Source organism: Penicillium subrubescens (genome assembly GCF_028828155.1).
Source record: "Penicillium subrubescens strain IBT 31985 chromosome Unknown utg000007l_segment0_segment0, whole genome shotgun sequence".
NCBI classification, from domain to species: domain Eukaryota; kingdom Fungi; phylum Ascomycota; class Eurotiomycetes; order Eurotiales; family Aspergillaceae; genus Penicillium; species Penicillium subrubescens.
Genome location: NW_026643157.1, coordinates 2,886,438 through 2,911,443, shown reverse-complemented (window position 1 = coordinate 2,911,443; position 25,006 = coordinate 2,886,438). Strand labels below are relative to the sequence as shown.

Sequence of the window (25,006 nt, the reverse complement as noted above, 5' to 3'; positions counted from 1 at the left end):
AAATATTATACCAGAAGAAGCTAAATTAATCGTCTACGACAGCAGTATACAGTATATAGATAACTGATTCATATTACGTTTTTATAGAGAGAACGATATGTTTAAGATTTAGGAGAGTTATTATTATTATTCGTTCTTACTTTAGTTTCCGTACTCAATCTGCGACGGGTGTATTTACGCAGCGACTTATAGCCTATCTTCTAACTACTACAGAACATCCGAAACGCTATAATATAGTATTATTCTTACAATCAAACTCTCTTATTTAGGCTACTGTTTTACTATTTAGCAGTGCTCTTTATAGATTATATCGATACTTTTTCAGAATAACGCCTAGGCCGAAGCAGTTCAATTTAAGGAGAGATAGTCACGGTCCGTTACTTTTGTTAATTTACGCCGTATAATTATATTAGTGTTTGAATTACACGTCTCTCTTAAGGTATACTAGGCGTAAATCTTTAAATAGATCTTAGACTTATATTAATAATTAGCTAGCGGCACTACCTTAGTTTCGCTTAGGAAATCGGATCGGTATAAAAAGAAATTACGGATATAGTAGGTAGCATTTTCACTCCCAGAGTCGTCGCTGCAAACTAGCTTGGCCTAGGCACGGGAGTCATCCACACCTTCGTCACCAACCTCGCTTTCTGTCTGCTTACGATAAAGTTGGACCAGAGTCGTAATGTGTTTTAGGTGCGGAGTGCGTGATTCGCTGCCAGGGTATGGTTCAAGATGGCTCCATGGACTAGGCTGGTTTGAAGGCAACTCAGTGATGGGATGAATGGAGAAATCAGGTGCAAAGTGTTTTTTGGTGAGAGCTTGTTCATTCTTCACTAAAGTTCTTCAGCAAACCAGGTATGAACTTTTATTTCAACTACCGTGATGAACTCACACTAGGGGCGACGGAAGCATTCCCTTACAGGCCGCTAATACGAGGCTTCCAAATTCCGTGACCTCATCAGCCCCACTCGACGCGAGCATGTCCGAGTATTCACGTAGAGACACCATTGAAATTGGCCTTCGTGATGTGCCTTCCTGCCAGGTCTGTTCCGAAGGCGCATCCCATAAGAACGTGCGGTCATCGAAGGGTAATGCTTCCACAAAAGGAGTTCGAACTGAATAGTTTTGTTTCTGCAGTGAATACACACTGCACAGTACATAGGAGACAATGATGGTTCGCCGGACACTTTCCGCAAATAGCCATGCTCTTCTAGGACTCATCTCATGAGGAAGCTGGTTCGGCGCCTGTGCCCAGAGCCGTCGCGCTAGTCCGGCAAGTAGGCTGTTGGTGGATTCGGCATTCTCTTCATCACGGTCGAAGACTAGCATGCATTGTATGAGGACCAAGGTCTGAACGTAGGCGAGGAGCTTCTCAAAGCTCGTTAACTGTCTCGTCTGTCGATAAATCTCTGCGGACTTCTGCCTCAGAGAGGCAACAAGAAGCTTATTCGGGGAAGGTTCAGGGCCCTGGTAGAGACTGCAGATAGTATGGATATCCTCTAGGGATGGGTCATAGAGATAAGGGTGCATGAATAGAGTCATTTTATACTGAGCGAACGCGACCGGGAATCCCCTCATGCGGTCTATGAGAAATCGCACAGTGGCCCGGTCATGAGTTTTGAGGATCTCCGCATGAAGGAACGGATGAATGTGAGCCATGCTTATATGGCCATATTTCTTGACTTGCTTATGTCGGTGACTGGTTTCGGACTCTGCACCTGCAGGCAGCGGGATATTGGTATACTCGCAGACAATTCTTCTGTCTGCACATCGACTGCAACTGGGTAAGGAGAGATCGCAACGCCGCTTACCCTTGACGCAAGCTTTGCATGACCTGCGCAAGCTGACTGAATTCGACATCATTAATGCCACCGCAGCCTTAACACTCCGGGAGGACTAGAATTGCTTCAGCTGGAATACGAGCCCGAGGCCAGGATCTGGATGCCAGACCGTGGCAAGAAAAATGACTAATCACACTCACGTGCGGCGGCATAACTAGTTAGTGTCAGGATTCTCCCTTCCCATTCGTCTCCCCCGAACCAGATGTTGCAGAGTCTAGACATTTTAGGCTTAGTCTCCGCAACTTGGTTTGTTGTCACCCAAGATTCCTCCGACAGACCAAACCTCAAGACACCAACCTATCGAAAATCATAGCGATTCCCTCGACCCATCGCCAGATGAGGTTTAACCTCCACTCAACGTTCTCGTATCTGCTATGGGTCAAGCAATGCTTACTGAATGACTTAATACTAGTTGATTTGTAATGAATATAATGGCAGAGGTTGCGAGGGTATATATTCAGCTGCCGCGCCTTATCTGCTCTTGTTGGATAAACCATTTCTCTTTTTCCTCCTCCTTATAATACCGCGTTTGTATTCAACACAAGGGTCCATTAAGCCGTTCCATCAACATGGCTAGCGAGGTGAAGAATGTTATTGTTATTGGGGTACGCGGACCGGCCTACGGGTGATCGACACATGCTGACAACTGTATTATGTACTCAGGCCGGTGGTAATGTTGGCACCATTCTAATTCCTGCGTTGCTCGACGCAGGATTTACCGTCTCCGCCTTGGTCCGACCTTCGACAAATGCTACATTTGTAGGCAATGTAACGGTGCAGAAAGCTGATTACACTGATTTCAATGCCCTTGTTGCTGCGTTTAAAGGCCAAGACGCGGTGATCTCGACTATGGGGACTTTCAGCGCCCACCTTCAGCAAACTGCTATAGACGCCGCTGCAGTCGCGAATGTTAAGCGGTTCATCCCTAGTGAATATGGAGGCGATACTTCTCACACGGACAACGTGAGCTTCGCACCATTTCCAAAGGAGAAAAGGCGGATCGTGGAGTATCTTCAAAGCAAGGAAGCAGAAGGGTTGACCTGGACTGCGATTTGTACTGGAGCCTTTGTCAATTGGGTGCGTGCATTAATAGATTGTTGTGGGTGGTAAGTGGCTGACCATTTTCTGAAGCTCCTTGAACACGAAAATGCCGCTATGGGCTGGGACATAAGGGCCAAGAAAGTAACGATCTTTGATACCGGCGATCAAACGTTTGACGTGAGCACTTTGAGTCATGTTATTCAATCAATTGTCTCAACACTGCAATACCCAGAAGAAACGAAGAATACTTATGTCTACGTACGGTCCTTCACGACCACGCAGAACAAACTTTTGGCTACCTTGGAGAGGATATCTGGGAGGAAATTCAAGGTAACCAGGGCTAATACGAAAGACCTTGCTGAGCGAGGGCAGGAACATTTGAAGCAGGGAGATTATGAACGCGGGTACCCGGAGATTGTAACTGCTCTTGGGTATGGCCCGTGGGGATTCCTGGACTTCAAAGAGCGCGCAGAAAAATGGAATCGGACTCTGGGTTTGAAGATTTCCAAGGAGGAGAGTCTGGACTCCATTATTGAAGACGTTTTGAAGAAGAAGGATGTTATCTAGGTTACTTCATCATGGAGAATATCAGGGGTTGTGGCTTCGAGAGTATGTTCTTAAGGCATAATAGTTCTAGTCACGTCATTACTCATACGCTACAGAGAGTGTCAAAAATGACGCCCTGTGGGCTGAGACGCTTTATCTCCATGGCAAATTCCCATCTCAAGCAACAACATGATAAGTTCAATACGATCATACTCTCACTCACCTAGAGATCTCCGAACGAAAAGTAGTCTTGAAAGTCTACACTGTCATGTGTAGGATAGACGCAGAGGTCTAACAGTACTGGGGCATTGGCTTTGGACCTCGTGACTGCTGCGATTATGAGAATGGTATCAGCATAATTCCAATCAGGCGGCTCACCAATACCGATTGTACGTGGCTGCTCACTGCGGAGTATGGGGGTACCGGCGATCTCCCCATTCAGGAGGGCATGGCTGTCGAAGAGCCGGACATTGAGCTTGGGACTGGCATCGCTTTTAAGGTCATCAGTCGACGCATTGCGGCTGGCCGTATAGGCAAAAGTCTTAAGTCAGGCAGGGTGGGACGTGGTGGTCGTCGTGACCGACGCCGAGGCAGGTTGACATCTAGGGTAAAGGGCCAGGGTGACCGGGAATTACGTTAATTATATTTGTGTGTATCGAATGCGTTAAGAGCTGCTTAAATTCCTTGAGTTATCGGATCGAGTTTCAAAATCTAGTAGTTTTAATACCGCGGAGCCTCAATTATCTAATTCATCAATATTGTCCACTTAGATCTACCAGGCCTTCTTACTTTTGCATCTCTTGGGGAGCTAATGTTACATCAATCAAATCAATCTATCAGACTACCAAGATTAGTTGAAATTCAACTAGGGTCGACTTTAGAACCCCGTTCGAGTGGTTAGTTCAGCTGAACAAGGTGGATTTAATATAAATGGTCTATTCTAGTAGACAGTTTAGCGATTTCGGCCCTTATTATCATGAATTAATTAGTTTCCGGCAACTAGTAAGGTAAACTAGTCTCTTAATCATATACCGGTAGTCAGCTAGTCTCGATTATATCATTTTTATAGCGCTATATTAAGGTGTATACGCTATCTAGTCGAGCGCTTAAAATTCCGAATTTGAAAAAGAATTATTTATATATTAACGACACAGATATTTAACAAGGAGCTGCTAGAATTTATTCTGTAATAAAATCTTACTCTTTTTCTCCTAACTGTATATTTCGTCTAGGACAGCCTACTTTTCGCTCTACCGGACTAGTTTGTTTTAAACTAGCTACAGTATTTTGCAAGTCCTAGATATCGTTTAATATACCTTCTAGGGCACCTTGTATCTTTTTGTTATAGCTACTTTGTTAGTGAAAAAAGTCTACTATTGTTACGATATACCCGACATGAGGTTATTCCCAAGTGTTGGTGCCTCAGGCTTCCCGGACCTGATAAGCCGGCAGGCTTTCTGTAGAGGTTCGCTGGGGCTTCGTCATCAGTACGGGTACGAACTCCTGCAGGGAACACCCTTGACAGAGGTTACACAAGACCCCGCTCCTATCCTTCTACTAAGGATACATCTCCTTCCTGTTTGAGCGATGAGACTGTATATAAATTTCTTCGTAGATTAGGGTGGAGCCCCGGCCCCACACTACTTTAGGAGCCCCAGGGCTCATCCAAACTTAGATTCCTCATAGCTTCAATAACATCCAAGTTTCCTGTTACTGCTTCACATTAAGAAAATTGACCTATGTTGAAGAGGTTTTACGATCCTCAAGAAACAGTCTTTGACCTTTCTGAACAATTAACTTGGTTCCTTTCCCCTACCTGATTGACAGGCCTCTATCCTGACTTATAGAGTATATCCTTACAATTTCTGTTGCTTCTTCTTCGATCACCTTGGAGAAATAGTACCAAGGACCCGTTCTACCCCCTCTACTGAAGAGGCACCAAACCCTCCCCGTATCACGGAGGAAATCCTAATTGCGACCGACCCGGTTTTGACTGTTACTAATCTTAATACTAACCTCGCAGCTACTTAAGCTACTATAGAAAAGCTACAGAGGCTCAAAGATTTACAAGACTAAGTGTTATGATATACCCTGGCATGAGGCTATTCCCAAGTGTTGGTGCCTCAGGCTTCCCGGGTCTGATAAGCCGGCAGGCTTTCTGTGGAGGTTCGCTGGGCTTTCGTCATCAGTACGTGTACGAACTCCTGCAGGGAACACCCTTGACAGAGGTTACACAAGCCTCGTGTTTCACCCCGCTCCCATTTCCCTACCAAGGATACATCTCCTTCCTGTTTGAGCGATGAGACTGTATATAAATTGACCCATGTTAAAGAGGTTTTACGATCCTTAAGAAACAGTCTTTGACCTTTCTACACTATTGACTTGGCTCCATTCCTCCTACCTGATTGACAGGCCTCTATCCTGACTTATAGAGTATATCCTTACAGTGTTCCTTCCACTCCGCCAAAACTGACTTCATTATTCCTATTCCTATTCCTTGACTTGTCGCCCAGCTTGACCTTTGACCTAGAGCTCTCGCTACTTGGCCAAAATGGCTAGGGCTAGGGCTATGAATGAGTCTGAAGCCACTTGTGTCCTTCGGGATATGACACGTGACCGCGAAGAGACGTGGGGTTTTTTTTCTACCGCACCTGTTATTACCACGATGATACATGGTGGGAGAATTTTCTGAAGCGAATGAAAGAATTCGCAGAAACGATTCTACTTAAGCCCCTATCGTATAATCGGGACGGCGGTGGAAAAATTCTCTTAAACAAACTAGAGCGAAATATTCAATCTGACCCTTCGCTTAATGGCTGTTCGAAAGAGGAGATCTGGCGGTATGGATTCTAATACCTTAAGACGAAATTTCTATATTGAGATACCTAGGGGAAAAAACCAGTGTAGGTATATAGACGCCACCGAAAGCTTATGAGGTCTCTTTATGGAGGATATAATGCTGCTATAATCAAACACGGATTTCCTATTATCGTGGATAAAGAGTCCTTAGATTCAATCCTAGAGGCCCCAGGACCGACTGAATGGAGGGCTTCTCACACCGATGATTCAACAGCCCATGTCACTGTGCTTGATATGCAATGGTTCGACCTACGCGAAGCTCCTAAGGAGGATGAGTATTTGCCAGAGGACGAAGTCGGGTGGACCAAGGTTTTAGCAGTCAAGGTACATCCTAGATTGTACTACATGCTACAGAGCGGGCTGTGGCCGCAGGTTGTCTATTGTGCGCCACCGGAGATATCTCGCCTGCCCTAAACTCGCATTCTTGGGCTGCGACCTCGGCCAATTGTACGATGCGAGCATCAGTATGAAAGCTCATTTCATAATCGACACGAGAGAGCTAGCGGCAAGAGGAGGAGGAATAGACGAACACTGACAGCGGAGCTGGCGCCGTAGAAGCCAGTCTGATCGCACGGTATATCCTCTTCGTAACAGCAGGAGACACAGTCACTCTATCCAAGGAATCGTATGGACGCTATATTCAACGGTAGATAATGAAGAATTGAAATAAAAATGTCTAAAACAGGTTTATCGGTTGTATGTTTTCCTAAATGTACTTTCTGAGAAATTTTTATTTTTATTTTTCGGAAAATAAGTCTTACAAGCGAATAGGACCTTAAGAAAGAGCCTAAGCTCTATTGAGGTCGCGACTCAACGGAAGTAGAGACATCGACGGTTCTGGTAATTCCAATGCCCCCAAGGTTAGAACCATGTGAGACTCCTCGTTCCTCCGCGTCGCCGTAAATTGTAGTTTGCGTCGGGTTGCTCTGTGCATTGGAGACCAGCATATCCTCATCTGATTCAGCTTCCCGTACGGTCGTCTGCTTTCTGCTGCGCTCCGCCTTGGACTGATTTCTCATCGAACTCAGCTTGTATTCGGACTCGTAGGTTTGTTTGTCGGTGGAGTATTCGCGGAGGACACGCTTGAGAAGGGCCGAGAGAGCGGGAAGACAGGTGCAAATCACTCCTATCGCGATTTCGGCATTTCTATCGAAAAAGGGTATAGTCAGCATAATTGCATTTCTGGCTGGATAAAGTTATAAGGCTTCTGAAGAGAGCATACCCAAGCATATTGATTCTCATGAAGGCCAGAGTGGCATCCTTGGATTGTCCAGTTAATACAATAAGTATCAAGCGAATAATACTGGCTGCGACAGCCAGGCCACCAGCACCCAAAATAGCTATGACTCTCGTCTTCTTCTTCTTCGACATCTGCAATGTCATAGTCAACGGCAGGGGAAGAATAAGAATGATGAGGTCGCTGATGCAGCTGACCACTGCATCAGCAAGGATGATAGATGTCTCGTCCAGACATGTTCCCTTAACATTGGTGTCCCAAAATAGAGAAATCGGGTTGCAAATTCGGATCTTGACAATGACGGCCGGAATATAGTACGCCAACATGAGGGTCATGAAGCCGTAGATGAAGAGGACAGATTGGCGGAAGGGGCTGAATACACGAGCCATGATCCACAGGAGCAGAACTTTGGTTAAATAGGCGGTTGGTCCGTACATGACCATTGTGACATAGACGGTCTAAGTCTGTTAGGATATCGTTCATGCTGATTGGAAGGGCAAGGGGGAAAATACCTTCTGGAATGCAATTCGATCTTCGGGCGGAACATCAGAATAATGTAAACCTCCTCCATAATGTCCCACTGTAGTAGGGCTGTCAGCCAACATCTGTTTTGACTCGTGCAGGCCACTTACTGATGAGCGCGATGATAGAATAGCAGACACCAAAGAACCATGCTGCTGAGCATACCCCTGTAGTAGAGTCAATGAAACTGTCCTTGCAGACCGGATATGACATACTCACAATCCTCCTTTCCGAACCCACTGAGAATGAAACAACGTGTATAGACTCGAAGGCCAAAGAAAAGGGTCATGCCAATGATGCATAATGACTGACACACATAGTTCCAAGTCTGCACACTGCGGTCAATTGATGCATCCCTAGCGTCACGTAGTTCTAAACCCGAGGGCAACGGCATATTGGCATAGCTTCGTGTAGACGATCAAAATTCGCAAGAGAATGTCAGGCCAGAAACTGCAATAGAGGGATTCAGTCTTATTGAGCACTATTCTTCAGATAAATCCGTCACGGAAAACATCATTGGAGAGTCACTGAAGGAATGTCACAAAATTGACCTTAACCTTAACAGATCCCTGCTCAAGGATCAGCCTTCTCTTTGCCGAGATTTGACAAGGTTTAGCGGATGAGAAACTTCGGATATTCTCTCCAAGAACGTTCCAAGAACGTGGGAAGAACTAACACCTTCGGTGACCAAGAATTATCTTTAGGAGCCCCGTGCAGAGCTTGAGGAGAATTTCTTGGGCAATGTACTTTTGATGCATGGTGCTTCTCGTACGTAATTCGCTTGTCCAACGATTCCGGAAGTTACCCACGCTGTGGTTCTCGCAATATACATGCGTTTAACTTTTCAATTTCAGATAATTACACAATAATTAAGCGCATGAGGCATAATCACAGAGTGAATTAACAACACATGACCATTTATGTCAAACCTCAATGGTTTCGCGAGGGCTAACTGGCCAAGATGCTTGCAAATTGCAATTTTATAGGAACTCCGACTCTAAGCCAATAATATAGGTTGGGCAACGTAGTTCGTTAGCTGAACGGTCTTCACTATATTAGGCAAGACTCTCATTATTACTTCCGTCGTCGATAGTCTCGAATCTTGTCCTAATAATATTCCTGCAGGAGCACCAGTGGGTTGGCCCCCAAATGGACAGACCAGGGTTCGGTAGAGCACTCCACTGCCGCGGGAAGAAGCGGGTTGTGGGTATCAACCTCTCCGTAGTCATCGTACCATTCGATGCGCTGAAAGCTTCTTTCACTGCCCATAGCGTTCCAAACCACTCAATAGTCAGAGTTAAATTTGTCCGGAAGGAGTATTCTCGCGGATATGCGGGAGGGAATGGGTGGGGGTAAGGAGATAGTTCGGTAAATGAAGACAAAAATCAAATACGAGCAGTCCACATACTGCATATCTTGAGTCTGTCTCGTATGAAACTGACATTTCGATTAAGTATGAAACGATAGGATAATTCCATGTTAGCCGCTGGGGGTATAAGTGGTCCGTCATCCAGTATCGCCTAGGCATGTTTCTTGCGATTCCACAATTGCGACCCCTACATAGACAGCGGAGACTTCCCGAATTTTGCTGAAGGACGCAGGGCTAGTTCATCCTTCGCTCCTCATCCTAGGATCCTGCGGGGCCTGGATCGTCTTGAGACAATTCATTACGGCGCCACCCGTTGTCGATCGATTATCTGTACGGAGTACATAGTCCCGATACAATTTTGAAAAGCTTCGGCTATTGTAGAGTATGAGGACTAAAAAGTTTGATACTATTGAAAGCTATCAATTGCTAGTCAATCTGACAGACTAACTTTACGGGGTCCTTTAGAAGATCGCCAAGCAATTGGGAGGAGAAGAAACACCTCCAGGCATATTCAACGGCACTGAAGTTACGAAGAAGGTCCAACGCCCAAGCTCCTGGCAGGTTTGGGCTAGAGCTTCTAGATCAAAGAGTTCCCCTGATAGGACTCCACGTTAGCTGGAAAAACTCTGATAAGAAAGAATTCATGCTCGCTTAACTGACCGATCGGGCAACCCCAGCCAGCAAGGACATACTCGTGCAAAAATACGTCGGTGGATTGAGGTGGATAGACCTGTGGCGTTTTAGCTGGGACTCCCGGTGAAGTTACCACAAACTTTGTGAAGTCCATAGAAAGAATCAAACCTTACCTCCCAGCTGATCGCATCACTGGCAATTGCCGCAAAGCCACTATTCCAAAGCCATCGGAGCACATCCTTAGTAGCCTCGACTCCTGCGTGCTCGGGTTGGGGATTGTCAGAATATTTTCTCTTTTCAGCGTCCGTCATGATAGTGTCCCATTCCTTCGTAACTCCGATTCGGACGAAGAGGATATCACCCTTCTGGAAAGTGATGTTGTTCTCCTTGGCGATTTGGAGAATATCCTGGAGGCGGACCTGATGTGTTGAGAACGTGCTATACTTGATTCCCTTCCTTTCGGCCCATGTCGAATAGTCGATCAGGACTCCACGGCCTACCAGGGAATTCTCAGTATTCGAGGTCTCTGATTGTGCAAACTCGGGGGATCATACCGGCAATTCCCTCCTTTGCCCAATGCTGAATACCAATTCGATCGTTCTCACGGTCATTTATCTCCTCGACAGTGGTACCTCCGTAGAAGACGCGGTCGGTTTGACCAGGTACAGTCTGGCTGAAATGCCTCAATCCATCCCACTGACTGCTTTGCTCTATGCACCACATTTAAAATGTCAATTATTGGCAACGAAATCATATGACCAGCTACCGAATTGTTATCTTACGGGGATTGAAACTGTAAACATCATCAAATGCCACTCCTCCCAATAAAGGCACAATCTGGTGATTGCAGGGTTGCCGGTTGAGATTAGGGTAGTCCAGCTTGGTCATTTCCCAATTCATCGTCACTCGGCGACCGCATTTGATCTCACTAGCAGCGGCCTTTGCAACGACGTCGGGGGTAAGGATAGCTAATTTTCCTAGGCCTTCTTCATAGCTGCCAGGCTTTCCCATCCAAACTTGTTTGGGGTTGGGTAGCTCATCAAATGGAGTATCAAACAGAGATCGAGTCATCGTTTTTGATCCAATCGCTGGACGCTATAAAGAAAGGTAAAAGGGTAAAAATAAGGGATTGATTGCAGGATGCAATTCAAAGCATCTATTGACTCGTTGAGCGAAAGGTATTCCGTACTTTTGTACAGCCGGATAGTTGAAAAATCCCGCTCGAGCGTGGAGACTTTCCGAAGCCGCTCCGGGCAGACCTTCCAACCCCGAGTCGCTGTGAATGCATCGACTGATGCTGACTGCAAGAAGAGAAATAAATTATAGAATTTCATTAGCATTAAACCAATTCACACTGAATGACGGACAGGAACCCCTCCAGTAGCACGGGCCTGGCACGATCCACGGTCTGTTCAATCCACGAGTCCTCGCAAATCTCCCTCTTAGATGCATAGATCGACATCAATAGAGAAGAAAGAGTAGAAGCAAGACGATGAGAAATTTCTATCCTTGCATAGACAACAACGGCTCGTATCCCGTCGTACATTAATATTACATTCTTGGCTGCAGGCCTGGTCATGATCGGCAAAGGAGTTACTTAACTTCTCCTCACCACCAACGTTTGTCCATAACACTTAAGTGGAGCTCGGTACTCCACCTGCGAGTAAATGAATTGAATCCTTTGCACTCCTTGCTATCTGAGCGCGAGAAGAGCTAATTCCTTTCCCTTTCACCTGTGTTCACGTACAGCGACTGCCATCTCTCGTTGATCCTGGGCAATCCCCTCAGGCTCTTTCTCACCCACTTGGAAGTTGATCTCTTCAGCGTAAGATTTGTTGAACCAGATCATCATGAATAACAGGTTCGGGTCCCAGATCAGTACCTACAATAGGCTGGTGACAGTCTTTGTAGCCATTGGTTCTATGGTGAGTCTCCGAGATGTCTCTTCAAATCTGAATATTGAAATATCTGACCCCTGTTCATGACCAGACGTATGGCTACTGTGCTTCGATCATCGGTAGCACTATCGGCCAGCCAGGATGGTATACCTACTTTAATTTGCCTACTGTGGATGAACCTGGCTATGCTTCGATTACGACACCCGCCATCTCGACGGCCAACGGTGTCTTCAGTGGCGGTGGAGCGGTCGGCACTTTGTTCATTATGTGGGCATGCGACCAATTTGGTCGGAAGGTCTGTATTCAACTGGGCGCGTTTTTCGCAATGTTTGGTGGAGCTCTCCAAGCCGGTGCAAACTCTCTAGAGTAGGTCGTTAAATCCGTAAAGACACATTGTGTCTCGCCTCTGACTGACTGATTACCTATAGTATGTTCCAAGCCGGCCGGTTCTTGTGTGGTCTTGGAATCGGAATCCTAGTTACTGTTTGCCCGATGTACCTTTCGGAGATGTCCAGCCCTTTACGCCGAGGCTGGTTGGTTGGGCACCATGCGATATTCCTCGTGTTCGGATACATGCTTGCAGGATGGGTGGGATTTGCATGCTTTTATGCTGGGAACATCCCCGCGTTTGGCTGGCGATTCCCTCTGGCTCTTCAATGTCTCCCGCCATTGGTTCTTCTTGCTGGCTCGCCCTGGCTTCCTCGCTCGCCTCGTTGGTTGATTTCTAAGGGCAAGCTTGACGAGGCTCAGCATGTGCTTCAGCGTCTCCGCGAGTCTCCCGAGGACCCTGACAACCTTGCCGCGAAGGAAGAGTTTTTCCAGACTAAGGAGCAGATTAGACTTGAGGCTAAAAAGATGACCGAGTATGGAAGTCCATGGTTGGCTGTCATTAGGAAGAAATCATACCGGAAGCGCATGATTATTGGTTTCCTTACGCAGTGGGGAGCAGAGTTTGGTGGCCCTCTCATCATTGTAAGTCGAGAATTTGCCAGCTTTCTGGGACAAAACTGACGCGCCCTTAGAACAATTATGCTGTTCTGTTGTACACAAACCTCGGGATGAAGGACGGCATGCCTTTGCTGCTGAGCGCTATTTGGTTGACCACGGCTGGTAAGTTTGAGAGATCGGCTACTATATTGGTCTTACTAACTCCGTATCAGGTCTGATCTATAATCCTCTGGGTGCTTGGCTCCATGACAGAGTCAACTCTCGTCGAGGCATGTACATAACTGGCTTTGTCGGTATTATCGTTACCACATCGTGTCTCGCTGCTATGACTTCTGAGTATGTCGGCACCACCAACAGGGTTGGAAATGCCTTTGGCATTTTGTTCATCTACCTTTACTTGGCTTTCCAAGGGTGAGTTTATGTTATCTATCCTCTGGGAATGTAGACTGACCATAAGATAGTACGTTTTGTGACACAACAATGTATCTCTACGTCTCGGAGATTTTCCCAACAGAGATCCGTCCAATTGGCATGGGATTCTCGTTGTTCGGCCAGTTTGCTTGTGAGTTTCTCCAGTTAATTTGCCTCTTTCGGACTGTATTAACCAAGGACAGCAACACTTATTCTCCTCGAGACCGCTCCTATGGGCTTCAACAACGCTGGGTGGAAATATTATCTTGTCATCATCTGCTGGTCGGTAGTCTTCATTCCAGGTAAGATTCCAGCACATTAATCCCCATGAAGAATGTACTGACTCTGAATCCAGTCATCTACTTCTTCTTCCCGGAGACTGCACGTTTGACCCTGGAAGAAATTGCCCAAAACTTCGGCGAAGAAGTTGCTGTTCATCTGACAGATACTACCGATGAAGAAAAGGCCAAGCTTGATGAGAAGCTTGCTCATTCCAGTGGTGCTATGTTTGAATCCTCGAAAACATCAAAATCTCCTCATCATGGAGAGGAGGCAGCGACTGCTCCAGTACCTGAAGCCGAGAGTAAGGACCAGTATGTGATCTAATAATGCTCAAGCAGAAGTTTTGCATGCAATTTGAATTTCTCATGGCAACTTCGAACGTCTCTGGCTGATTCTCATCAATTCAGGTCGACGAATATGAGCGTGAGCTTCTGACGCAAAAACGATATATAGACAAACTGTTTCTTTTATTTAATGGATATCAAAGGTGCGAATATTTAGATTTACTTGGCACCTTTACCTCTCGTCTCGTGATAGAGTCCGTAGAGTACTGGAGCTTGGAAGATGGAAACAAACTCCACAGAGCGCTGTAACCTACACTGCTCTGATCCGGCCAATCATGTCCCACTATTAATGCCCCGCAAGCCGCAGGGAGCATAATTTGACCAATCGGAGGTTGTTATTATTTGATGCAATCACGGACCGGCCCGCGGCCAAACAGACACTCACAAGGGAGCCAGCACCAGGAAGGGTTTCCTTTTTCTATCCTCCGTGTACCAGGAAGCCTAAAGCTAGGATATGACAGTGAGCTATCTATTTAGAGTCTGTCTGCGAGTCCTTCCGTTGCCCTTTGGAAGGGGAAATGAACCACATGAGACCCCAGGAATGCATCACAACTCACCACTCGATGAATATTGCAAAGCCTGCAATGTCAGGAGGAGTAGACGTTGTGTCTTCATGACTTCCTTCCCTAGTCGATAAAATTCATGAATCTAAGGAGCAGTTACACGGAGGATCACAGTTTGTTTTCAACCTCCTGCTTTTCATTAAATCAAATGCCAGAAACATGTACTATATCAGATGCCCAACCACAAGAGAACCCACGAAAAAGATACACCAAATCATCTATTAAATCAATATTCCCAATAAGAACCCTCGAAACTTCGTAGTTTCGCTCGAGCCGGGTTTCAACCTATCCAACTCATATCAAACCCCAGTTCCTCGGCGAACTTTCATCCACGCGAAGACACCGCTGCCAATATAAACCGTGATAATCGTAGCCTGAGGAATTAGACCCAAAATTAGATATATCACCCAACTGCCATTCATAATGTTGTATTTGGTGGTATGACCTGTATGGCCCGTAGTGTCCAGATTCGTCGAATTCAACACAGAGTACAAAATTCGCAGGAAGAGCAGGGGCAGAACGACAACCATACTGCGCACGATGTAATAAGACACGGTCACGAGTGCTTTCCGGCTCTTCCACAATTTGATCACGCCAAAGCAGATAGCTGCAAACGCAACCAGGAATAAGGCGCCTGAAACCTTCATAAAAGTTGCACCGCGATCATACTTGTCCGAATTGATGATTCCGGTGGAGCTGTCTGGCATACGGTCAATTCCGCTGACAATGCCTAGGACTAAGCCACAGATGATGATGGGGTGCACAAGACGAAGGATCATGAGCGATGTCCCCTGCGTGAGTGGAGCAAGCGGAGAGTAAGAGTGCTCATATTTGTCTTCGTCGGGTTTGGAGGATATGTTGACGAAAGATAGTGTTGCAGACATAAGAGGGCCTAGAGCAATTTGGTATAGGATCTGGGCCGCAATCTGTAGTCCGGAGGATGGTGATGAATGCTCAGTTATGCTGATGAAGATTGCCGGGCCCGCGATTTTTGCTAGAAAAGATCAGTCTTTGTAACATGTCCGGGCAGTAGGTGAAGAAAATGCATACTGATCACGAAGGCATGGAGATAAAGCCATCCAAATTGTCCCTTGAAAACATAATGGATTGTGCAAAATGTTGCGGGAAGTAGAAGGCCAACGTAGATCGCTAGCTCGAGACAAGCCAAAACTTCGTGGGCAATCATGACTGTCTTTTGAGATTGAATCTCTATTCTTGATTGCTTTTGAAATTTCTCTGGCACTCGATGTTGAAGGCTTCTGGAAAAGACTTAATATATCTACTTCCTATCCCTATTTTGCAGATTCGAGTCAAATATCGGCAGAAAACCAAGCTTTTGGCCCCATCGCCGCACCCATCTCCATTGGCGGCTGAGGAAGCATGTTACGGCCGTAAAGCGCCACGGCCCACCAAGCATTACTGCCCAAGCATTTGGACGATCACTCCATGTGTTGGGACATACGACCATTAAAGAAGGGGTCTTGAGGCTAACAAGAGGTAGTCTATTTCCATTTCAGGAAAATGGGGAGAGTGTGGCGGTTATGATGAATCTCCACCCCGATTCGCATCTCTACATCCATACTACTATAGTTCGCTAGCATAATGTAGGCATTGCTAAGAATGAATGATATTCTAAGCCTTTTTCCATGCTACAGCTACCGTCTAGTTTTGCCGATGGTTTTGCTTTTGCGATCTCGTACGTCAAAGCGATTTGCAGTAGCATTTCCTCGAGTACAACTAATAACTCTGGAGTTCACCTAATTCTGAATCTGTGGGCACACGTTGTGAATTTGAAAGCAACTGTACTCGGACAAGCCCATGTCTTTGAAAAACTGTCACTATAGATGCTTTTTCAAGTGATCTTTGTTGTGTATTTCCTAGCTCTATTCCGGGCCTTTGGACTGTTTTGTTGTTGACTCGGCCTTGAAGATCTTCCAGCCAAAGCACGAAGTTGTCTCGTGTAATGGAATAGAGTTGGGTAATTAAAAATTTATCTGAAGCCCGGGACAAGAAGGAGGCAACATATCTCAACGAAAACAAATGTGAAACAATTTAATAATGAAAAAAATGACTTAGAAGCTACCACATCCCACAAACCCCCAATAAACGTACAATAATATTGTCAAAGCTTTACAAATCATCCCAATCGATCTAACCGTCTCTCAAGTCTCTCCCGACGACGATCATGAGCAGAACCATGCCCGTGATGACTCCCCTTGATAGCCTTCGATGCCATATTAGCCATAACAGCACCAGCCAAAGCACCACCAACTGCACCCAGAGTTCCATGATCAGATTTCTTCCCGACTTGATGTCCGACGAATGCACCCTGTTAGGAAAGAATGATTAGCTGTGTATCTGCGAGATCAATTCCAGAAATTATGGTGCTTACTCCTGCTCCACCGACGACTGTTGCACCGAGACCTCTTTCGCCTTCGGGTGGTCCGTTGGTAGTAGACGGGTCAAAGTCTTTCCATTGATTTTGTTGATTGAAAGAATTCTGTTCGCCCATTTGTTGTTCGTGGGCCTGGGATATCTTGGATGATTAACTGTTGAATACTAGCACAGGATGAGGATGATATTACCTGTCCGGGAACAAACTCTGAGTTCTGCATAGAACTCATTTGCTGGGGCTTGTCCTGCGAAGACAAGTTCTCGGGAGTGTAATCACCGTAGTAATCGCGGTTAGACATTGTGGAGTTGGTTGGTTTGAGTTGATGGGATAGTCTGCAAAGAGATGTTGTCCTTCCGGCTGTCAGCTGTATATTTATGCGACCTCCCCGAAGTGCATTTTTATTTTAAGTTTCAAACTAAGGTCTAGTTAATAATAATAGAAGGTTCTTTCGGCCGTATATTTGGTGGAACTAAGAGTATGTAGTAAGCCCCCGCTAGTAAATAGTGTTGTCGCGCTACGGCTGTACCTACGGCCGTAAGGCGACCCGAGTCAGCACTATCCAGATCCCGCCACCCATAGATGGGCATTCAAGCTATGGATAGTCCGCGGATCTATACCAGAAACATGATAATCGAGAAGCTTGGTAAGACCGTCATTAAAGAGGGTTTGATATTCGCCTAGTTCACCCCCTTTCTGCCGAAGCGGTATCTAGCCGCAATCTCAACAGTTAGCAAATGTTGGCCCTACGGCCGTCAAGTCATCAAACCATAGCCTCAACTTCCTTAGTATGGCTTCAAAATGGGTAGAAAGTCTTGGCTCAGCATTGTTGCGTTGAGTTTACTCCAAGCTAGCCAGGAAGCTGAAGTCTGGAAAGTCTGAGTCGGGCCTAAGGAGGAAAATTTCTATACTTGAAGCAAAATTCGTTCTCAACTACAATCTATAAATTCAATCCTTTCACCCGCTCCCCGATAAAAAGAAGGCACAGCAGAGAACAAATTCCCCTTCCAATCTCATCTCCTAGAAACCGATTTATCTTTGCAATCATGCTCGTCAACCGCTCCACCCCTGACTGTACAGAGGTAACCCCCGATTGTCCCGTATCAGGGTCCATCTACGGTTACGCCCCCAACATCGCAGCAAGCTATGCATTCGCCATAAGCTTCGGGCTCTGTGCCCTAATACAATTCATCCAAATGCTCAAATGGCGCATGTGGTCCTTCGGTATAGCAGTTATTCTCGGTGCTATATCGGAAGTCATCGGTGAGTACAACACACCAACCGACACTCACAAGCCATACACCGAAATGAAACCGCAAATCTAATAAAACTTCTGCTTCGTTGCAGGCTACATCGGCCGCATAATTCTCCACTCCAACGCCTACTCCTCCGCCGGTTTCGAGACCCAAATCTGCACCCTAACAATGGCCCCCGCATTCTGGTCCGCCGCAATCTACCTAACCCTAAAGCACGAAGTAAACGTGCTAGGCCCAAAATTCTCGCCACTCAAGGCGAAATGGTACCCCTACATCTTCGTGACCTGCGATCTTATCTCGTTGTCCTTGCAAGGTGCGGGCGGTGGACTCGCGGCTACGGCGACGACTAGCCAGGGCAGTGCGATTGGAAGTAATGTTATGATGGCGGGAATTGTGTGGCAGGTCGCTACGTTGTCAGTTTTTGGGGGTCTTTCGGTGTTGTTTTTTTTGAGGGTTAAGAGGACGCCGAAGTATCAGCTTGAGGGGGAGGCGAAGAAGGTTTGGGAGAGTCGAAGGTTTTGGGGGTTTTGTGCGGGGATTGTGGTTTGTTTTATTATGACTTTTGTGAGGTGTGTTTATCGGTACGTTATTTCCCTTACCCCTGTACTCCTGGAGTGCGGCTTCGATACCAACAGAAGACGACTACAGTATTGCGGAGATGGCGGGAGGTTGGAGGAATAAGATCATGCAAGATGAAGTTGGATTCATCGTTTTTGAGTCTGCGTAAGTTTATATCATATGCCATCTTCCAGCCGGTCACGCTAACCATGATAACATACAGGATGTGTGCTGTGGCGGTTGCGGTGCTTTGCATCGCCCATCCAGGGTATTGCTTTAAGCAAATGCGTGGAGAAACACCCAAATCGACTGTGGAGGATACTGTTCTTCTGGAGCAAAAGACCGAGTACAACGGCGGCCATAGTATGGCATAAACTATGCACCCACTTACTCCACGAGGACGATGTCGGCATTAGTTGAGATTTGGGTTGACTGTTTTGTGCTTTGAATCTGTACTTATTTCTTTCTACCCTGATTTTATGATTGACGATCGAAGATTTCCTTGGGAGCTTGTTTGTTTGGTGAAGAATTAGACTAATAATAGACCGTTTGTGCCTTTTGATTCTTTCCCAGCCATAGACAAGAAAATGCCAAAGCCAAGTAGGAGGAAGTTCACGAGACTTTGGTATGAGAGAATGGATGAACACAATACCAAGCGGCATTAAAGCTTTGCGACCAAGTTATGCATGACTTTGCATACAGTAAGATCATCAGAAAGATATGATTATCAATTCATGTTTAATAGAATAAAGACAATGGAAACCCCCTTTTATGACAATTCCGTAACCATTCATATCCTATTCGATACAAGGAAAGACATGACATAAAGATCTAATTCAGACCCGATACAAGCCGCCGCCGGGGCATAAGCATACATCACACGTCTGGATAGATCCAGCTCAACTACCCTCAACACATCTTCAACACTTTTGGTCGTGGATCTATTCACTTCCATTCATACTCGTATCATGCGTGTCCTAACAAACATTCATGTTCGCAGTCACAGGGGCTGCGGAACCCATAGGGCACGCCGCATCATTTCCGATTCTTTCGTTCCCTCGGAGCTCCAAAGATCCCATGGGATAGGATTGAAGCTTTGAGGGAAGGAGGGGCAATTCGAATCGGACGTTTACAGGTCCTTCTTGATGATGTGGGCCTTGGGGAGGGTGCCGTTGGCACGCTCGATGGCGGCCTCGCGGGCAGCGGTGAGACCGAACTGGGTCTTGATGCCATCAACACGGTGGGTGGAGTTGATGTTCTTGACGAGGGTGAGCTGCCAGCAGGTGGCACCACCCTGGCGGGAGGTGATGGTGGAGGAAGCAAGGAAGTACTCCCAGATCTATGGAACGAAATCAGCAACTGACAGACCTAGAGTTCAGAATAAAATGAGCAAACTTACGCGGAACCACCGCTTGCCGTACTTGGCCTCAACTTTGTCCTTGTTGCCCATCCAGTTCCGGTACCAGCGCCAGAGGGTGGCAGAGTAGTGGACACCGATAGTGTCAACGGCCTTGATCTCGAAGCCGGCACCCTCAAGGCGGTCGACGACGAAGCCAAGAGGAGTAGAGGCATCAGCACCGGGGAAGATGTACTTGTTCATGAACAGACCCCAGATGAGATCCTCGTACTGCCAGGACTTGCGGAGACCAGCAATCTGCAGGAAGAAGACACCATCGTCATCGAGCATGTCGTAGACCTGAGACAAGAAACTGGAGAAGTGACGGACACCGACGTGCTCGGCCATCTCGAGGCAAGTAATCTTCTGGTAGCCACCCTCAACGCGAGGAGAATCACGGTAATCGGCGCAGACAATGCGGCTCTGGGACTCCTCGATGCCAGCTTTGCGGAGACCGTTGTTACCCCAAGCAGTCTGGTTACGACCAAGAGTGATACCAGTGACGTGGGCACCATAGTGAGCAGAGGCGTACTTGGCGAGAGTACCCCAGCCACAGCCAAGATCGAGCATCTTGTCACCGGGCTGAATGCCAATCTTCTCACAAACAACGGCCAGCTTGTTGTCCTGGAGCTCCTCGAGGGTCTCCTCCTTGTTGATGTCGCTGATGATACCGGAAGTGTAAATCATGCGGGGGCCAAGGAACCAAGCGTAGAAGTCGTCACCGCGGTCGTAGTGGTCACGAACCTGCTCCTCATCTGGGGATTCCAAAGTTAGTATATCAATGAGGCCAGAATATTGCAATTAAAATTGTACGACATACCCTGGGAACGAGTGTGCAGCAGCATCTCAGGGATGAAGCCAAACAGGAAGTGCTTGAAGAGACCCATGGTGAACTTGAAGTTGGCCCAATCGTGACGGTACTCGAGAGCCTCCAGGGCATCGCCCTTGAAGTCAACCTCGCCGTTGAAGTACTTCTCGTAGAAGACCTCCATGGGGATCTTGCTCTTGCCACGGTAGGTGGCACGGTCATGCTCACTGTGGAAGTTCAGGTAGTACTCAACGGGGCGGCCGCAGTACTTGGCCTTCTCGGTCTTGCGGGGGGAGATAGAGGAAGAGACGGTCCAGAAGGCCATCAGAACGGGGACAGTGGTGAAGATAGCAAAGAAGATGGTGGTGTAGAAGCCACCGCCAACCTGGCGGGCCAGGTACCAAGGCACCACGATGACCAGGAAGATCATCAAGCCATTGGAGAAGCTGTCGCTACCAGGCGAGTCGGCGGGAACGGGGGCATTCTTGATTGCCGGGTACTGGAAACAATTGTTTAGCTGCGTTGGTCTCGGAGTCGCTTTGGGGGTGGGGAGAGGGGGAGCTCGGTGGGAGCTCGGGCGCTAGCTCAGTAACTCACCAACGTGGTCGGAACACCGCAATCGAAGGCAGGCTTGGACTGCACGGGAGCTTCCGGAGTCTGGATGAACTCGAAGTCCTCAGTGGACTCCGGGTGGGGGGTCGTCATGTTGGCGAGTTGACAATTGAGAGGGATGAGGGAGTTGAAAAGGAGAGACAAGGGAGTAAATAATATCGTGGCAGTTCCACGGGGGGCGGTGAAGTGTGGATGTGGTGCCTGGTAAACTTAGTATGCAAACTTAGTACCAGCCTGTGCTCTGTGCTCGGTGCTCGGTGGCTGCTCCAGCCTCCGTGAGCTGCTGCGGCCCAGCCGACGCGGCTTCCAAGGGTCACTCTGGAGCTATGGGGAAGAGAACACGTTGACCACGAAGCCCCTGATAAGGTTGACTGCAGGATAATTGCTTTTTTTCAATACCAACCGACACTCTCTATTCGCTACAATATACAATTGTGTGGTATTCCCTAGCAAGGGCTCAATTGGCATTTTGCGTGCGCTTAACTGGCCTTGGCTCCGCACGATCTTCACAAGGAGTGGGGATTCCTGAAACAGTGGGATCCGCGGTTGCCAAAAGTCCCCGACAGAGGAAATAGAGAAAGACATTCATTCCCTTATGATACGCCAATAATAATTGTCCTGACCCAGCCGAGTTTCTCCATTTGCACCATCCCCAAATTGATGTCATACCCAGCCAATCCCAGCCCAAATAAAAGGAGGTAAACAACAAGAATAGACGAATAGAATCATTCCAGGATTCAACAATAGTTCGTAATTCCAATGTAATAACGTGACATGGCGGTGAGTGCTGAGCCGCGCTGATTACAGCGTCAGCTGGAAGCTGTCGGCCTCTTCAGCCTCCTCAAAGGTCGGCAGCTGTTCCTCGAGTTCCTGTGAAGCAGCACTCTCTTCCGCACTGTCAAAGCAGCCTGCAGCCTTGCAACGGATCCACATCTCAGAGTCCAGCGGCGGCATTCCGTAGAGCTGCATATAGGTTTCGGGGGATAGCAGGGCCTCCGAGTTGGCGGCTTTCTGTGCGGAAGCAGTCTCGCGGAGGGTCGATGAGACACTGCGACCCTTGGAGTATCCCACGGTCGTGTTAGAAGTGACTGCTGCGGCAGTGCTGCGCATGGAAGAGGGATTGGTCGGAGTCCGAGTATGCTTCCGAGGCATCAAAGCAGATGCTGCAGACGCAACTCGGGACTTGGGAACAGCAACGGTTCGCACAGGAGCTGAGCTGGGTCGCGGAGCTGCAAGCGCTGCGGCGGCCTCACGGGATCGAATGGTAGGAACTTGGCGGGTAGGACGCACGCTGGTGGAAGGAGCCCTGCGGTGGGTTGATTGCAGGCGTGGTTTCGGGGCTCTAGCTGCCACATCTTCGGTGTGCTCGGTGAAACTGATGCTGTCCAACTGTTTCATGATCGTATCGTTGATCATTTTGTCGCACTTGACGGAATCCTCCTGGAACTTGCGCTGTTTCTTGGTCAGGCCATCGCTGCCAATCTCCTGCTTTCCGTAAACACTCTCTAATCCCAGAGCCCGATGCTTTGGTTTGAATTGGGGGAATGTAGTATCGTAGGTGACATCATCGGGCTCATCCAAGAGAGCTATGAGCTGTCAGCAACCTTCTTCTGAATACAATTGCACGATAGACGCTTCCATACCTGTAGGCTTCGGTGGCATGTACTCAATGTCTGGCACATCATCTTGAGCAGCCTCAGTATACACCTTGGTCTGGGCCTGCTGAACTACAGGAGCCGCCTTCTTGATTCTCTGTACAGTCGAGGTTCTCCGGTTGTTTGTCTTCTCGGGCTTTGACGTTCCTCCAAATGGACCTGGAGTCTTGAAGGCATTGGTCTTGAGGTTGGTGGTTTTGTTGCCCAGTACAGCACGTTGTCTGGTCTCTATACGAGCAATTTATTAGTCCCACTCCAAAGCTTCGCGTCAATTGACTCAAGGAGCTCGGTCACGTACCCCCAGGCGTGACGAACGCGTTCAACGCCGGTTTTCCATTCTCCTGGCCACTCTTATTGCCCTTGATTGTTCCCTTCCCGAATGCGCGAGGATTGTTCTCATCGTTGAGCGGCACTGACTTGCCGGGAGTCTTGGGCGGTATTTTGTTGATGCCCTGGTTCAAGGGTTTCGCTGCGGCGGCAGTCTGGTGGGTATTTACCAGGTTCTCCTGGTCGCGAAGGGCCAACATGGTGGCGTGTGGAGGCAGTCGTTTCGCATACACTGACGGATCGATTCTGGCAGTGGCAGACAAAGAAACGGTGAAGGTAACCTGGTGAGGCGTAAGGTCGAGAGCTCGTATGATCCAAACGAGTCTAGAGTGTTGTCTGGGTGGTTGCCCGTGGAGACAGGGCGATCGGAGCCATGTGATTGGGGTAGGGGCCAGCGGGGCTGGTTGTGTACGGTACACGGCAGGTACCGTGGCAGGAGTCACTAACGTACCTAAAGGACCTAAATGGAAGACTAGGCAAAGTACCCGGTACTTTGCGGTCGGCGGCCGTGGTCACCGCTCAACGGGTACTAAGTACACCATCAGCCATGAATTCCTCCCCTTACCCAAACTCCGACCTCCCCCACGGCCTAATCCCTCCCCCCCCATCCCACTACTACTACTCCGGCTCGCTGAGCGAAAGCCTACTACTTTTCTTCATTCATACATATTACTCTTCATCAACCCTCTCTTCTTTCAAATCATCTCAACATGGACAAGATCAAGGAGGTAAGTGTCTGCCTACCATCCCTGTTTTGGTGGGGTAGCTTTGGCAAGCTGTCTCTTTTACCCTTTTGGCCTGCCCCTCGTCTTGCATACCATGCCTATGCATACCATCCCACTTCTATCCACCCGTCTGACCGTGGCATTATGCTAACTATGTTCTTTGCTAGCGTATGAGCGCCCTCCGCCTCGAGGCCGACGAGGCCCACGAGCAGGTCGAGGAGCTGAAGGCCAAGGTCAAGACCCTGGAGCAGGAGAACCTGTCCAAGGAGCAGGAGATCACATCCCTCAACCACCGCAACCAGCTTCTTGAGGAGGAGGTTGAGAAGCTCGAGGGCTCCGTCAAGGATGCCAAGGATGCCGCCAACCAGAGTGCCCAGCACGACACCCAGAACGAGGCCCTTCAGCGGCGCGTGCAGCTCCTCGAGGAGGAGGCTGAGGAGAACGACCGCACTCTCCGGGAGACAAACGAGAAGTATGGTCTACTTGATAACGTTTACTTTTCCACTTCTATGAACAGACCTTGCTAATCTATCTGGATCTATAGGCTCCGCCAAACCGACGTCAAGGCCGGCCACTATGAGCGTAAGGTCCAGGCCCTCGAGACGGAGCGTGACCAGTGGGAGGCCAAGTACGAGGAGATGGCCAAGAAGCACGCCGAGTTGCAGAAGGACCTGCACGACCTCGAGGTCTCCATCAGCAACGTCTGAGTTGGCTGACTTGGGGTATTGAGTGTAGGGTGTCGAGAGACGTTGGGGTTGGATGCAGGCTACTCCCCTTTCCATC

At 47.9% G+C, this 25,006-nt stretch overlaps 11 protein-coding genes across 11 annotated transcripts; 4 read left to right on the top strand and 7 right to left on the bottom strand.

Annotated features, from left to right (window-relative positions):
* Nucleotides 1-888: 888 nt before the first annotated feature.
* On the bottom strand, nt 889-1,659 carry N7473_010817 (uncharacterized protein; the record flags this gene model as incomplete). The annotated part of the gene is made up of 1 exon (XM_057156756.1): nt 889-1,659. The coding sequence occupies one exon, from the start codon at nt 1,657-1,659 to the stop codon at nt 889-891; it is 771 nt and encodes a 256-aa protein (XP_057005411.1).
* Nucleotides 1,660-2,410: 751 nt separating this feature from the next.
* On the top strand, nt 2,411-3,449 carry N7473_010816 (aromatic alcohol reductase; the record flags this gene model as incomplete). The annotated part of the gene is made up of 3 exons (XM_057156755.1): nt 2,411-2,446; nt 2,505-2,918; nt 2,973-3,449. The coding sequence occupies 3 exons, from the start codon at nt 2,411-2,413 to the stop codon at nt 3,447-3,449; spliced, it is 927 nt and encodes a 308-aa protein (XP_057005410.1).
* Nucleotides 3,450-7,081: 3,632 nt separating this feature from the next.
* Nucleotides 7,082-8,440, bottom strand: N7473_010815 (putative integral membrane protein; the record flags this gene model as incomplete). The annotated part of the gene is made up of 5 exons (XM_057156754.1): nt 7,082-7,433; nt 7,510-7,982; nt 8,037-8,104; nt 8,157-8,213; nt 8,266-8,440. The coding sequence occupies 5 exons, from the start codon at nt 8,438-8,440 to the stop codon at nt 7,082-7,084; spliced, it is 1,125 nt and encodes a 374-aa protein (XP_057005409.1).
* A 1,436-nt stretch (nt 8,441-9,876) lies between these two features.
* On the bottom strand, nt 9,877-11,119 carry N7473_010814 (uncharacterized protein; the record flags this gene model as incomplete). Its single annotated transcript, XM_057156753.1, has 5 exons — nt 9,877-10,010; nt 10,076-10,145; nt 10,222-10,544; nt 10,603-10,758; nt 10,831-11,119. The coding sequence occupies 5 exons, from the start codon at nt 11,117-11,119 to the stop codon at nt 9,877-9,879; spliced, it is 972 nt and encodes a 323-aa protein (XP_057005408.1).
* A 779-nt stretch (nt 11,120-11,898) lies between these two features.
* Nucleotides 11,899-13,896, top strand: N7473_010813 (putative MFS sugar transporter; the record flags this gene model as incomplete). Its single annotated transcript, XM_057156752.1, has 8 exons — nt 11,899-11,973; nt 12,038-12,312; nt 12,375-12,918; nt 12,969-13,056; nt 13,107-13,305; nt 13,356-13,456; nt 13,509-13,607; nt 13,661-13,896. Coding segments are annotated over 8 exons (1,617 nt in total), but the record flags the coding sequence as incomplete, so codon positions are not given.
* Nucleotides 13,897-14,793: 897 nt separating this feature from the next.
* N7473_010812 (uncharacterized protein) lies at nt 14,794-15,680 on the bottom strand (the record flags this gene model as incomplete). Its single annotated transcript, XM_057156751.1, has 2 exons — nt 14,794-15,488; nt 15,545-15,680. 2 exons carry the CDS (start codon nt 15,678-15,680, stop codon nt 14,794-14,796), a joined length of 831 nt encoding a protein of 276 aa, XP_057005406.1.
* A 951-nt stretch (nt 15,681-16,631) lies between these two features.
* N7473_010811 (uncharacterized protein) lies at nt 16,632-17,187 on the bottom strand (the record flags this gene model as incomplete). The annotated part of the gene is made up of 3 exons (XM_057156750.1): nt 16,632-16,823; nt 16,887-17,021; nt 17,080-17,187. 3 exons carry the CDS (start codon nt 17,185-17,187, stop codon nt 16,632-16,634), a joined length of 435 nt encoding a protein of 144 aa, XP_057005405.1.
* Nucleotides 17,188-17,932: 745 nt separating this feature from the next.
* Nucleotides 17,933-19,062, top strand: N7473_010810 (RTA1 domain-containing protein; the record flags this gene model as incomplete). Its single annotated transcript, XM_057156749.1, has 4 exons — nt 17,933-18,149; nt 18,234-18,723; nt 18,791-18,865; nt 18,924-19,062. Coding segments are annotated over 4 exons (921 nt in total), but the record flags the coding sequence as incomplete, so codon positions are not given.
* Nucleotides 19,063-19,413: 351 nt separating this feature from the next.
* Nucleotides 19,414-21,636, bottom strand: N7473_010809 (putative cyclopropane-fatty-acyl-phospholipid synthase). Its single transcript, XM_057156748.1, has 4 exons — nt 21,502-21,636; nt 20,917-21,403; nt 20,100-20,851; nt 19,414-20,039 (listed from the first exon to the last, which is right to left on the bottom strand). The coding sequence occupies exons 1-4, from the start codon at nt 21,607-21,609 to the stop codon at nt 19,830-19,832; spliced, it is 1,557 nt and encodes a 518-aa protein (XP_057005403.1). The 5' UTR covers nt 21,610-21,636; the 3' UTR covers nt 19,414-19,829.
* Nucleotides 21,637-21,872: 236 nt separating this feature from the next.
* N7473_010808 (uncharacterized protein) lies at nt 21,873-23,785 on the bottom strand. The gene is made up of 3 exons (XM_057156747.1): nt 23,470-23,785; nt 23,160-23,399; nt 21,873-23,102 (listed from the first exon to the last, which is right to left on the bottom strand). Exons 1-3 carry the CDS (start codon nt 23,696-23,698, stop codon nt 22,318-22,320), a joined length of 1,254 nt encoding a protein of 417 aa, XP_057005402.1. The 5' UTR covers nt 23,699-23,785; the 3' UTR covers nt 21,873-22,317.
* A 423-nt stretch (nt 23,786-24,208) lies between these two features.
* Nucleotides 24,209-24,930, top strand: N7473_010807 (tropomyosin; the record flags this gene model as incomplete). The annotated part of the gene is made up of 3 exons (XM_057156746.1): nt 24,209-24,226; nt 24,391-24,695; nt 24,768-24,930. The coding sequence occupies 3 exons, from the start codon at nt 24,209-24,211 to the stop codon at nt 24,928-24,930; spliced, it is 486 nt and encodes a 161-aa protein (XP_057005401.1).
* Nucleotides 24,931-25,006: the final 76 nt, after the last annotated feature.